This window comes from Hypanus sabinus, chromosome 27 (genome assembly GCF_030144855.1).
Source record: "Hypanus sabinus isolate sHypSab1 chromosome 27, sHypSab1.hap1, whole genome shotgun sequence".
NCBI classification, from domain to species: Eukaryota; Metazoa; Chordata; class Chondrichthyes; order Myliobatiformes; family Dasyatidae; genus Hypanus; species Hypanus sabinus.
In genome coordinates this window covers 46,681,713-46,694,491 of record NC_082732.1, presented here as the reverse complement: position 1 = coordinate 46,694,491, position 12,779 = coordinate 46,681,713, and the positions used below count along the sequence as shown (strand labels likewise).

The window sequence follows — 12,779 nt, the reverse complement described above, 5'->3', positions numbered from 1 at the left end:
CAAGGTCTCCTTAGATACCAGGCCCCCTTACATTCTGAATGAGCCTTGCATGGGGAACCTTACCAAATGCCTTACTGAAATCCATATACATTACGTCTTCTGTTCTACCTTCATCAATGTGTTTTGTTACATCCTCATCACTCTGTAAGGAAGACTTTCCCCATGATTAGATTTAGGAATGGCTGTATTATATTCAGACATTATCTTATTTGAATTGTGTAATGTTATTTATATGCAGTCAGTGGTACCTGTTGTACCTAATAATGTGGCCACTGAGTGTATGTTCCTGGTTTCTTCTGCTGTAGCCCATGCACTTGAAGGCTTGATGTGTTGTACATTCAGGATGCTCCTCTGCACACCACTGTTGTAATCTTGGTTACTTGAGTTACTGTCACCTTTCTATCAGACTGAATCATTCTCAATTTTTGCCCTCAGAACTGCTGCTCACCAGAATTTTTTTTGTTTTTTTGCACCATTCTCTGTAAACTCCAGAGACTGCTGTAAGTGCCAGGAGATTAGCATTTTCTAAAATACTCAAACCATCCCATCTGGCACCAAAATCATTACATGGTCAAAATCACTTAAGTCACATTCCTTCCCCATTCTGATATTTTGTGTGATCAACAAATGAACGTCGTGACCATGATACAAACTCTTATGCTTTGAGTTGTTGCCACACAATGGGCTGATTAGGTATTTACATTAATGAGCTGATGTACAGGTATATCTATTAAAGTGGCCACTAAGTATACATTTATAGAGAGTCAAATTATCACTACTAGATTTATTTAACCCTTTATCTTCAAGTTTCTGTGCTTTTCTCTAAATGAATCCTTAATGAACAATATTATAGCTGAAATCAACTCTGCTGGATCCCGGAGGTCCCTTCCAGCTGTTGAGTTTCCTTCGAGCCCTTCAACCAGGGGAAACTCAAAATCTTATCTTTTCCTTCATGCCAACTGCAAGTAAAATGGTAAGGTTTTTACTGTTCTTTATTTAGTTTATTTGTATTAAGTTGAATTTTTTTTAAATGATGGGCTATTGATTGTCATTTTTTGTGTGTAGTTTTTGACTGATTCTATTGTATATCTTTGTTCTATTGTGAATGCCTGCAAGAAAATGAACCTCAGGCTAGTACTTGGTAACACATACGTACTTCGATATTAAATTTACTTTAAACATTGTATATTAATAATGAATTTCACATTAGAATATAGAACAATATTACAGCACAGTACAGGCCCCGACCTGTTAACCTAATCTAAGATCAATCTAACCCTTTCCTCCCACAAAGCCCTCCATTTTTTGGAGAAAAATTTTGGAGAAGTATTTGTTTTGATTCTGGTCAGAGAGTTCCATATTACAGTATATTAAAAGCAGGGAACTACACTGACCTTTACTGTATACCTGCGATCTAACCCTGAGATCCAGGCAGGCACCAGGAGTGACAGCCACGGTGTGAGGAAAGCTCTAGGATGGATGTTCTGAGGAGATACTGGTTGTGACCTGTACAAGTGTGCTTGTATGTTTCATATTCTCCAGAGCTGTATATCACACCCAGAGTTATTCCTGTTCTGGCTGGCAGTAGGGGTGGAGGCTCCTTTTTGACCTGACTAGCCTGGGAACTTCTCCAGTAATCAGAACACAAAATACCCTGGAAATCTGCAATAGAAACAGAGAATGGTGGCATCTGTGGAAAGGGAACCAAACTTATTATTTTATATCATTGAACATTCATTAGAACCAGTCAACAACATGAGATTATATCACTGTTCCAGAATCAAAATCAACATCAGTTTTAATATCATTGGCATATGTCGTGAAATTTGCTGTTTTATGGCAGCAGTACAACAAAAAAAGTTATCAATTACAATAAGAAATACATATTTTTAAAATTAAATTAAATTACTAGTGCAAAAATAGTCTGATCTTAGACACTCCTGCCATAGAAAATGTCCTCTCCATATCCAATCTGTCAAGGCCTTTCACCATTTGATAGGTTTCAATTAGATCAGCCTTTGTTCTTCTGAATTCCAGTGAATACAGCCCCAAAGGCATCAAATGCTGTTTATATGACAAGCTACTTAATCCTGGAATCATTTTTTGAACCTCCATTGAGCCTTCTCCAGTTTCAAGACGTCCTTTCTCAGATAAGAGGACCAAAACTCCAAGTGAGGCCTCACCAGTGCTTTACAAAGTCTCAAGATTTTATCCTTGCTTTTATATTCTAGGGCTCTCAAAATGAATGCTAACATATCAGTTGCCTTCTTCACCACAGACTCAACCTGCAATTTAACCTTTAGAGAATCCTGAACAAGCACTCCCAAGTCCCTTATGTGCTTCAGTTTTGTGTATTTTCTCTCCATTTAGAAAACAGTCAACACTTTCATTTCTTCTACCAAAGTGCATGACTATACACTTCCCCACACTGTATTCCATCCACCATGTCTTTGCCCGTTGTCCTTAGTCTTTATGTAGCCTCTCTACTTTCTCAAAGTTACCCGCCCCTCCACTATCTTCATCTCATCTGCCAACTTTCCAACGAAGCTATCAATTCCAGCATCCAAATTATTGTCATACAACATAAAAAGAATCAATTCCAACACAGACACCTATGGAACACCACTAGTCACCGGGAACAAACCAGAAAGGTTCCCTTTATTCTCACTCTTTGCCTCCTGCCAATCAGCCACTGCTTTATCTATGTTAGAATCTTTCCAGTAATATTATGGGCCCATAGCTTGTTAAGCAGCCTCATGTGTGGGGAGTTGTCTGCATCTCTGTTTTAAATGGACCCGCTTCTATGCTGATGCTGTGCCCTCTTGTCCTGGACTCCCAATCATGGGGAACATCCTTTCATCTACTCTGTCTAGGCCTTTCAACATTTGAAAGATTTCAACAAGATCCCCCCTCATCCTTCTAAATTCCAGCAAGTACAGATCCAGAGCAATCAAAAGTTCCTCGTATGATAACACTTTCATTCCCAGAATCATCCTTATGAACCTTCTCTGAACCCTTCCCAAAGCCAGCACATTGTTTCTTAGATGAGGAGCCCAAAACTGCCCACAATACTTAAGGTTAGGCTTCACCAGTGCCTTGTAAAGCTTCAGCATCACATCCATGTTCTGGTATTCTAGACCTCTTGAAATGAATGCTAACATTTCATTTGCCTTCCTCACCACCAAGTTAACCTTTAGGATGTTCTATACAAGGACTCCCAAGTTCCTTTGCATCTCAGATTTTTGAATTTTCTCCCCATTTAGAAAATAGTCTGCACGTTTATTTCTACTTCCAAAGTACATGACCATGCATTTTCCAACATTGAATTTCATTTGCCACTTTCTTATCCTTTCTCCTAATCTAAGTCTTACTGCAGCCTATCTGTTTCCTCAAGACTACCTGTCCCTCCACAAATCTTTGTGTCATCTGCAATCTTGGTGACAAAGCCATCTATTCCATCATCTAAACTATTGATAAACAGCATAAATAGAAGTGGTCCCAACACCGACCCTTGTGGAACACCACTAGTCACTAGCAGCCAACCAGAAAAGGATCCTTTTATTCCCATTTGCTGCCTTCTACCAATTAGCCAGTGCTCTAACCATGTTAGTAACTTTCCTGTAATACCATGGGCTCTTAACTTGGTACGCAGCCTTGTGTGTCGCACCTGGTCGAAGTCCTTCTGAAAATCTACATTCACTGCATCCCCTTTATCTATCCTACTTGTAATGTCCTCAAAGAATTCCAACAGATTGGTCAGGCAAGATTTTCCCTTGAGGAAACCATGCTGACTTTGTCTTATCCTGCCCTGTGTCTCGAAGTACTCCATAACCTCTTCCTCAACAATTGATTCCAACATCTTCCCAACCACTGAGGTCAGATTAACTGGTCTATAATTCCCTTTCTGCTGCCTTCCTCCTTTCTTAAATAATGGAGTGACATTTGCAATTTTCCAGTCCTCTGGCACTTTGCCAGAGTCCAATGATTTTTAAAAGTTCGTTACTAATGTCTCCACAATCTCTACTGCTACCTCTTTCAGAACACTAGAGTGCAGTTCATCTGGCCCAGGTGACTTATGTACTTTTAGGTCTTTCAGCTTAATGAACACCTTCTCCTTTGTAATTGTAACTGCACTCACTTCTCTTCCCTCACATTCTTCAACAATCTGCCACACTGCTATTGCCTTCCACATTGAAGACTGAAGCAAAATACTCATTTCATTCATCTGCCATCTCCTTGCCCCCATTATTTTTACTCTGTTCACATTTTCTAGCAGTCCTATATCTACTCTCAGCTCTTTTTTTTTACATACTTGAAAAAGCTTTTACTATCCACTTTGAGATTGTTTGCTAGTTTGCTTTCGTATTTCATCTTTTCCCTCCAAATTATTTTTTTAATTGCTCTCTGTAGGGTTTTAAAAGCTTTCCAGTCCTCTGTCTTCCCACTAATATTTGTTTTGTTGTATGCCTTCTCTTTTGCTTTTACTTTAGCATTGACTTCACTTGTCAGCCACAGTTGTACTATTTTGCCATTTGAGTATTTATTCATTTTTAGAATATGTCTATCCTGCACCTTCCCCACTTTCCCCAGAAACACATGCCATTGCTGCTTTGCTGTCATCCCTGCCAGCATCTTCTTCCAATTTACTTTGGCCAACTCCTCTCTCATACCACTGTAATTTCCTTTACTCCACTGAAATACAACTTATTTCCCTATCAAAATTCAAAATGATCTCAATTATATATTGTGATCACTGCCTCCGAAGTGTTCTTTTACCTTAAGCTCCTTAGTCACCTCTGATTCATTACATAACACCCAATCCAATATAGCTGATCCTCTAGCAGGCTCAATAACAAACTGCTCTAAAAAGCCTTCTCGTAGGCATTCAACAAACTCGCTCTCTTGGGATCCATTTCCAACCTGATTTTCCCAATTGACTTGCATGTTAAAATCTCCCATGACAATCATAGCATTGCCCTTTTGACACGGCTTTTCAATTTCCTATTGTAATCTGTGGTCCATATACCAGCTACTTTTGGGAGGCCTGTATATAACTGCCACCTGCATCCTTTTACCCTTGCAGTTTCTGAACTCAATCCACAAGGATTCAATATCTTCCAATCCTATGTCACATCCTTCTACTGATTTGGTGCCATTCTTTACCAGCAGAGCCACACCAACCCCTCTGCTGACCTTCCTATCCATCCAATACAATATGTAACCTCGGACATTCACTACCCCTGACTATTGAGTCCCCTATCACTAACCATCCTTAAGCCACAATTCAGTGATGGCCACAACATCGTACCTGGCAATCTGTAGAAGTGCAACAAGGTTATCCACACTTATAAGTACATTGAGATATAACACTTTGAGTGCTACATTTGCTACCCTTTTTGGTTCTACATCTCTAGTGCACTGATACTCATCCTGCTAGCTGCAATTTTGACCTGTCATCTGCCTGTCCTTCCTGACAGTTTGATTGCACGCTATCTTTGCTGTTTTATCATCTGTACTATCCTACGTCCCTTCACAACAGTTCCCACACCCCTACCAAATTAGCCTAAACCCTCCCCAACAGCTCTAACTAACCTGCCCATGTGAATTTTGGTTCCCCTCGAGCTCAGGTGTAACCTGTAACTTTTGAACAGGTCATATATCCCCCAGAAGAAATCCCAATGACCCAAGACCTGAAGCCCTGCCCCTCTGCACCAGGTTCTCAGTCACACATTAACCTGCCAAATCATCCTGTTTCTATCCTCACTGGTACTTGGCACAAGCAGCAATCCAGCAGTTACTACTGGGAGGTCCTGCTTCTCAGCTTTCTACCTTACTCTCTAAATTCTCTTCTCAGGACCTCCTTGCTTTTAACTTACTATGTCATTGGTACCGAGACATCTGGCTGCTCTCCATCCCTCTCAAAACTGTTGTGGACATGATCCAAGACATCCCTGACCCCGGCGTCTGGGAGGCAACATACCATTCAGGTGGCCCATTCGTGTCCACAGAATCTCCTGTCTGTTCCCCTGACATTTGAGTCCCCTATCACTACCACTTGCCTCTTCTCCCTCTTTCCCTTCTGCACCACGGACCTATACTCAATGCCAGTAACCCGCTGTCCATGGCATTCTCCCGGAAGGTCATCTCCTACAACAGTATCCAAAGTGGTCTCTTTATTTTTGAGACAAATGGTCACAGGGGTGCTCTGTGCTAATTGCCTAATTGCATTTCCATTTCTCCTGACAGTCAGCTACTCAGCTACCCAGCTACTCGCCTCCTGCAGCTTCAGGGTGACTACTTCCCAGTAAATCAGATTGATTATCTCCTCACTCTGTACAAGCCGAAGGTCATCCAGCTGCTGCTCCAGATCCCTAACATGGTCTTCAAGGAGCTGCAGCCAGATGCATTTCATGTAGATGTAGTTCCCTGAGAGACTCTAGAACACTAGAATTCTGTTCCTATGCCTTATGGTCTTATAACTCTCATTGAAATCTATCAAATGGTGAAAGGCCTTGATAGAGTGGATGTGGAGAGGATGTTTCCTATGGTGGGAGAGTCCAAGACCTGAAGATACAGCCTCAGAATATAGTGGAGTACTTTTGAAATGGAGATGAAGAGGAATTTCTTTAGTTAGAGAGTGGTAAATCTGTAGAGAGTGGTCGGCTGCTGGCACAGTGACATCAGCGCCAGACTCCGGAACGGAGGTTCCCGGGTTCGAATCCAGTCGGACTGTTCCCGAGTATGCTTTCCATCTGTGCCGGGTTGAGTGTCATGCTCACAACACGCCCTCGTAAAATAAAGAAAAATACTGAGAAATGCCTGTGTGAAGAATTTCGTTCCGTACCTTGTAAAGCATGAAAATGCCCAATGCTGGCTTCTTAGGCCTGAGTCGACGTCATCATCATCATCATCATGAATCTGTGGAATTCTTTGCCAAATGCAGCTGTGGAGGCCAAATCTTCATGTATATTTAAAGCAGATGTTAATAGATTCTTGATTGTTCAGGGCATAAAGGGATACAGGGAGAAGGAAGGAGATTGGGACTGAGAGGAAAAATGGATCAGCCATGATGAAATGGTGGAGAAGATTCGATGGGCCAATGGCCTAATTCTGCTGGTCTTATGGACTCAAGTATTTCCAAGTCTTAAGTCGTTCTTCCAATTCTGACAGCTTTTTCCAAGTGTCAAGCCTCTTGCCAGGTCTCCAGGCTTTTTTCCTGGTCCAGACATCACCAGTTCTCCAGGTCTCCCATGGCCCACCATGTTTCTGTGGTTTATTCAACTTCACTCTTGAAGTTTTCCAGGCCTCCCTCTCGAGATCCCTCTCAAGTTCCCCAGGTCCCTCTCAAATTTTCAGGTTTCCCTGCGCCATCAGGTGTTGACTATAGGAAGGAGGTCCTGTAATGAGCTCTCTGGGCTTGTGCGTGGAACTGGGAAACATTGGGCTCTGATGTTTTTAGAGCATCTGAACTGGTTCATTGGTGCTTAACAAGAGTCATTAATTGTTTCCTCAAGCGACGTGCTCTTTGTAATGCTGTATCCTGATGCTTTCAGTTTAAACTTGTTAAATTTATTTTGAAAGGCTCACAGACTCTATGTTACTTGTATTATTTAAGAAAAATGCTCGATTAACACTAATCACAAGGGTTCCTAGTTTTAAGAATGTTGCATCTTGCGGTTTCATTTGGCCAGGCCACTTATGTTCTGTTGGAATCCTTGTGAATAAACTCTGGTCATTGCCTCTAAATTGGAGTGTGCCTTTCTTCTGCACTTGGGTTCCACTGCATACATCATGACACGTGGACCGCTAGTCTAGGTAACTGCTTATTCTTTCAGGCTGTGAGCCTAATGAATACTCTGCCACCACCAAGGTTTCGTCACTAGGATAATGATCTAATTACAGATTACCTGTGCCACACACTCCATCACTTTGCATTATATTTTATTATATTACCTTATTAGAGGTAATATTTTGTTTTATGTGCTGTGTGTGATGTATGTTCTTTAAGTGCACTGTGGTCCAGAGGAATATTGTTTCATCTGGTTGTATATAGTCAGATGACAATAAATTTGAACTTGTGCAAAAAGAGAGAAAAAAATAGTGAAATAGTGTTCATTGTCCATTCAGAAATCTGATAGTGGAGGGGAAGAAGCAACATATCACCTGCAGCACCAGGGATCCCAATGCACTCAATCACTGTTACACTATGATTAGGTATGCCTACTATACCATGCCTGGACCACATTTCAGGCAGAGGCTAAAGAGCAAAGCTGTAGGTGTAAGGGTAAGATAACAAAGAGGGGTGGTAACGAGAGGCAGAGGAGTGGCTACAGGATTGCTTAGAGTCAGTGAACTGGGCCTTGTTCAAGGATTCATTAGAGGATTTGAACCAATACACCATGGTTTCTCATGGACAATATAAAAATAGTCGTGCATGAGGCTGTCCCCATAGTATTGTTCAGGGTCTTAACCAACCAGACGCCCTACATGAACCATGAAATCTTCAATCTGCTGAGGTCCAGATCAGTGAAATTCAGGTCTGGTGACCAAGTAAAATGCAAAAAGGTCCAGCTACAATTTCCAGAAAGCCATCTCAGGTGCAAAGTGGAAATTCCAGAGCAAATGTGAATCACTGAAGAATGCTTGACAGTTGTGGCAGGGCTTGAATGCTATCACCTCTTACAAAGTTAAATCCTGCAACATTGAGACAGCAGGGCTTTGCTTTCAGATGAGCTCAGTGCCTTCTCTGCTCACTTTGACCGTCAAAACACAGAGGAACTATCACCAGCTCCCACATCTTGTGATATCAGTTTCTGAAGCCGACATGTAAGCAGCCTTTAGGAGGGTGAACCCCCGAAAAGCATCCAACCCAGATGAGGTATCTGGCCAAGTACTAAAGACCTGTGCATACTGTGTTTTATCTGAAAAACTAACTCAGGAAAAAAGCAGTTTCTATATGCTGTGAAAATTCCAACCAAATGTCATTGTGACGAGTAGAGTGAGGCAGGCACATCAATTGTAGGGGGTACAGGCCCTTCCTTGTGTCACCAGTAATAGTACCCACCAACTCACCTTGAAGCTATGAAATCTCCAGCTACATGGATGGGAAAGGTGCTTTAGAGATATATGGGCCAAATGGGACTAACTCAGATAGGAATCTTGGTCGGCATGGACAGACAGACAGACATACTTTATTGATCCCGAGGGAAATTGGGTTTCATTGCAGTCGCACCAACCAAGAATAGTGTAGGAATATAGCAATATAAACCCATAAATAATTAAATAGTAAATAATAATAGGTAAATTATGCCAAGTGGAAATAAGTCCTGGACCAGCCTATTGGCTCAGGGTGTCCATGACACTCCGAGGGAGGAGTTGTAAAATTTGATGGCCACAGGCAGGAATGACTTCCTATGATGCTCAGTGTTGTATCTCGGTGGAATGAGTCTCTGGCTGAATGCACTCCTGTGCCTAACCAGTACATTATGGAGTGGATGGGAGACATTGTCCAAGATGGCATGCAACTTGGACAGTTGGGCTGAAGGGCTTGTGTCTGTCCTTATGACTCTCTGACTCTATTACCATCCTGTAGTAAAGGAGCCAACTCCACCATAGATGGTTTCAAGCCCGACTGTGAAAGGAGGAGAGTTGGGCATGGGGCTAGTAAATCTATCCCATAAAAACCCATAGCTGCAAAAACGCCAACAGAAGCTCCAAAGACCTCACCCCCTGAGAGAGGTTGGCTCTTCAATGAGAATATGTATGCAGTTATGTGGTGAAGACAGAAGCCACAGGGCCAATCAACCATCAGCCCAGGACAGAGGCCCTGGCAAGCTGCTGTCTGTGGCCTGTGCCCCTGTAGGGGTGATGGGACTTAAGAAGAAGAAATAAAGAAGCTGATAGGAGACAGTAGCTGCAGTAATAATGGTCTGAAGATAAAGACAATTACGTTATTTACAAATGCAAGAGATTCTGCAGACGCTGGAATTCTTCTTCCCTATTGAAGAGTCTCAGCCCAAAACGTCAGCTCTGCCTGACTGCTGAGCTCTCTCAACATTTTGTTGATGTTGTTGACTTTGGCATATGATGTAACTAACATCTACAAGGAGAGTCTATAGGTTGGGTGGATTTTTGATGAGTTACTGAGTGAATATAAGCACTTTTTTGCAATTTTCTACTTTTAGATGTCCTTTCATTATAATATGAAATTCAGCATTTCTGCATAGTTATAGAACAAATTATCTCCTGTCACTATCATATCACAGTTTCTAGTTACCATGCTCCATCGTCTGTTCACAGTTCTATGAATCGATGGAAATTATCACAGCGAAAGCCAGCTGCTCCCTGATCCTGACTGGATTTGGTATAGACCCAGTAGTTTCCTGCTCTGTGGAGAAACTACTGGATACGGGATATGTTCTTGCAAATCAAAAAAGAACAGTAACATTTCAGGTGAGTGACGCTGAGCATACGTATCTCCGTTTAGTTCCCCATGGACTTCTCTTAATTCCTTACTGGAAGGGACCAAGGTTCTTTGTTGTTCACAGTGCTCTGAAACATGAGCTGTGAAGGTGAGTGACAACTGAATCCATAAAATAACACAAGGAGGACATCCAGCCCGTCAGTATGTTTCTTGCACAGCAGGAGACCTTTTGGCACATCAGGTCTTAAATGATTCTTACAAGAGCATTCCAGCTAGTCCTACCACCCATCCCATTACCCTCCTTCTAACCCTCGCCCTCGGGGTTCAATGAGATCCCTCCTCTTTCTTCCAAACTCCAGTGAATACAGGCACAGAGCTTATCAAACGCTCTTCATAAGTTAACTCTTTCATTCCCAGGATCATTCACATGAACATCCTGTGGACCTCCCCAATGCCAGCACATTGTTTCTTAGATAAGGAGCCCAAAACTGCTTACAATACTCCATGCAGTCAGACCAAGCCTTATAAAGCCTCAGCATTACATCCATGCTTTTATTTTCTAATTCTCTCAAAATAAGTGCTAACATAACATTTGTCTTCCCCACCACCATACTGGATGTATTGGATCATACGAAAACAATCACATTGTTGATTGTCACTGGAACTGGTCCTGCTGAACTTGCACTTTACATTCAACCTGATTTTATTCATCTATTATTTTGACAGTTGCAAAATGCAACGAGGCTGCGTGTAATGTTTCATATGAAGTTGGGGAGTCTGTCTTACACAAAGTTTAAAGAGCAGCAAGAGTTACCATCGTTCTTAACATCCAGTGAAGTATCTGTTTCTTTAGTGGGTGAGTACTTATTAATTCTATTAATAATGCAAAAACATTTAAATCTAGAAATTTTACATCCAAACATATTCATTTTCCCCTCCCCCTTCCCACTCTGGCCTCTTAGCTCATCTGCTCACCTGCTTATCACATCCCCAAGGTGCCTCTCCTCCTTCCTTTGTTCCCATTATCCACTCTCCTCTCCTATTAACCAAATGCTGGAGGAACTCAACAGATCAGGCAGTACCTATGGAAATGAAAAAACAGTCAACTTCTCAGCTGAGACCCTTCTTCAGCACCGGAAAGGAAGGGGGAAGATGCCAAACTAAAAAGGTGGGGGGGAGTGGGAAGGAGGATAGCTAGAAGGTGATAGGTGAAGCTACGTGGGTAAGAAAGGTAAAGGCCTGGAGAGGAAGGAATCTGATAGGAGAGGAAATTGGACCATAGGAAAAAGGAAAGGAAGAGGGGCCACAGGGGGAGGTGATAGGCAGGTGAGAAGTGGTAAGAGGCCAGAGTGGTGAACAGAATATCTCTTGGCCCAAACTGTTTACTCATTTCCATAGATGTTGTCTGACCTGCTGTGTTCCTCCAGCATTTTGTGTGTGTTGATCTGGATCTGGATCCTTCTCTTTATGACTCACTGCTCTTCTAACAGATTCCTTCTTCTTCAGCCCCAGCCCTTTACTTTCTCACCCACCTGGCTTCACCTATTACCTTCTAGCTTGGCCTCCTTCCCCTCCACCCACCTTTTTATTCTGGCATGTTCCCTTACTTTCTGGTTCTGTTGAAACATCAATGTGTATTCATTTCCATAGATGTTGTCTGACCTGCTGAGTTCCTTCAGCATTTTGTGTGTGTTACTCTACATTTAATTGGTTATGTGTAATCTTTAGGTAAATGCCATCTCCTGAAGACAGGGGAAATTGATGAGTTAGAGCACCTCACTGATGGTGATACCATAACCAAGTTCAGTTTGGTACCTATACCACCTGCCTCTACCTATTACTTTGTCACTGCACCGCACTGTAAACACTTTAAACTCTTTTTGATAATGCTGTTTACATTGTAAGTACATGCTAATATTTGTATATTCATGAACATTTTATTGCATATTTGTATTTTACCTCTAACTCACTTTTAGATAATTCTTTATTCTCTATAATTATAAAGTCATAGAGTCATAGAAGAATACAGCATAGAAACAGGCTCCTCGGCCCATCTAGTCCATGCCCAACTATTTAAATTGTCTACTCTGATCAACCTGCACCAGGACCATAGCCCTCCTTACCCCACCATCCATGTCCAACCTAATTTTAAACATTGAAAGCAAACTCACTTGCACCACTTGTGCTGGCAGCTTGTTCAACACTCTAATGACCCTCTAAGTGAAGAAGTTTCCTCTCATGCTTCCCTTAATCTTTTTATCTGTCACCCTTAACCAATGACCTCTAGGAGTAGTCCCACCCAACCTCAGTGGAAACAGCCTTCTTGCATTTACCTTATCTACACTCCTCATAATTT

The 12,779-nt window shown here is 41.9% G+C and overlaps 1 protein-coding gene across 7 annotated transcripts in view; it reads left to right on the top strand.

The window, feature by feature from the left end:
* cfap74 (cilia and flagella associated protein 74) overlaps window positions 1-12,779 on the top strand; it is a 460,813-nt gene that overhangs the window by 409,383 nt on the left and 38,651 nt on the right. For all 7 annotated transcript variants that reach the window (XM_059952433.1, XM_059952430.1, XM_059952431.1 and 4 more), the window contains 3 exons: window positions 854-973; window positions 10,300-10,452; window positions 11,150-11,279. In XM_059952433.1, the coding sequence (XP_059808416.1) occupies window positions 854-973; window positions 10,300-10,452; window positions 11,150-11,279 (403 nt within the window). The remainder of the gene's footprint in view (window positions 1-853; window positions 974-10,299; window positions 10,453-11,149; window positions 11,280-12,779) is intronic.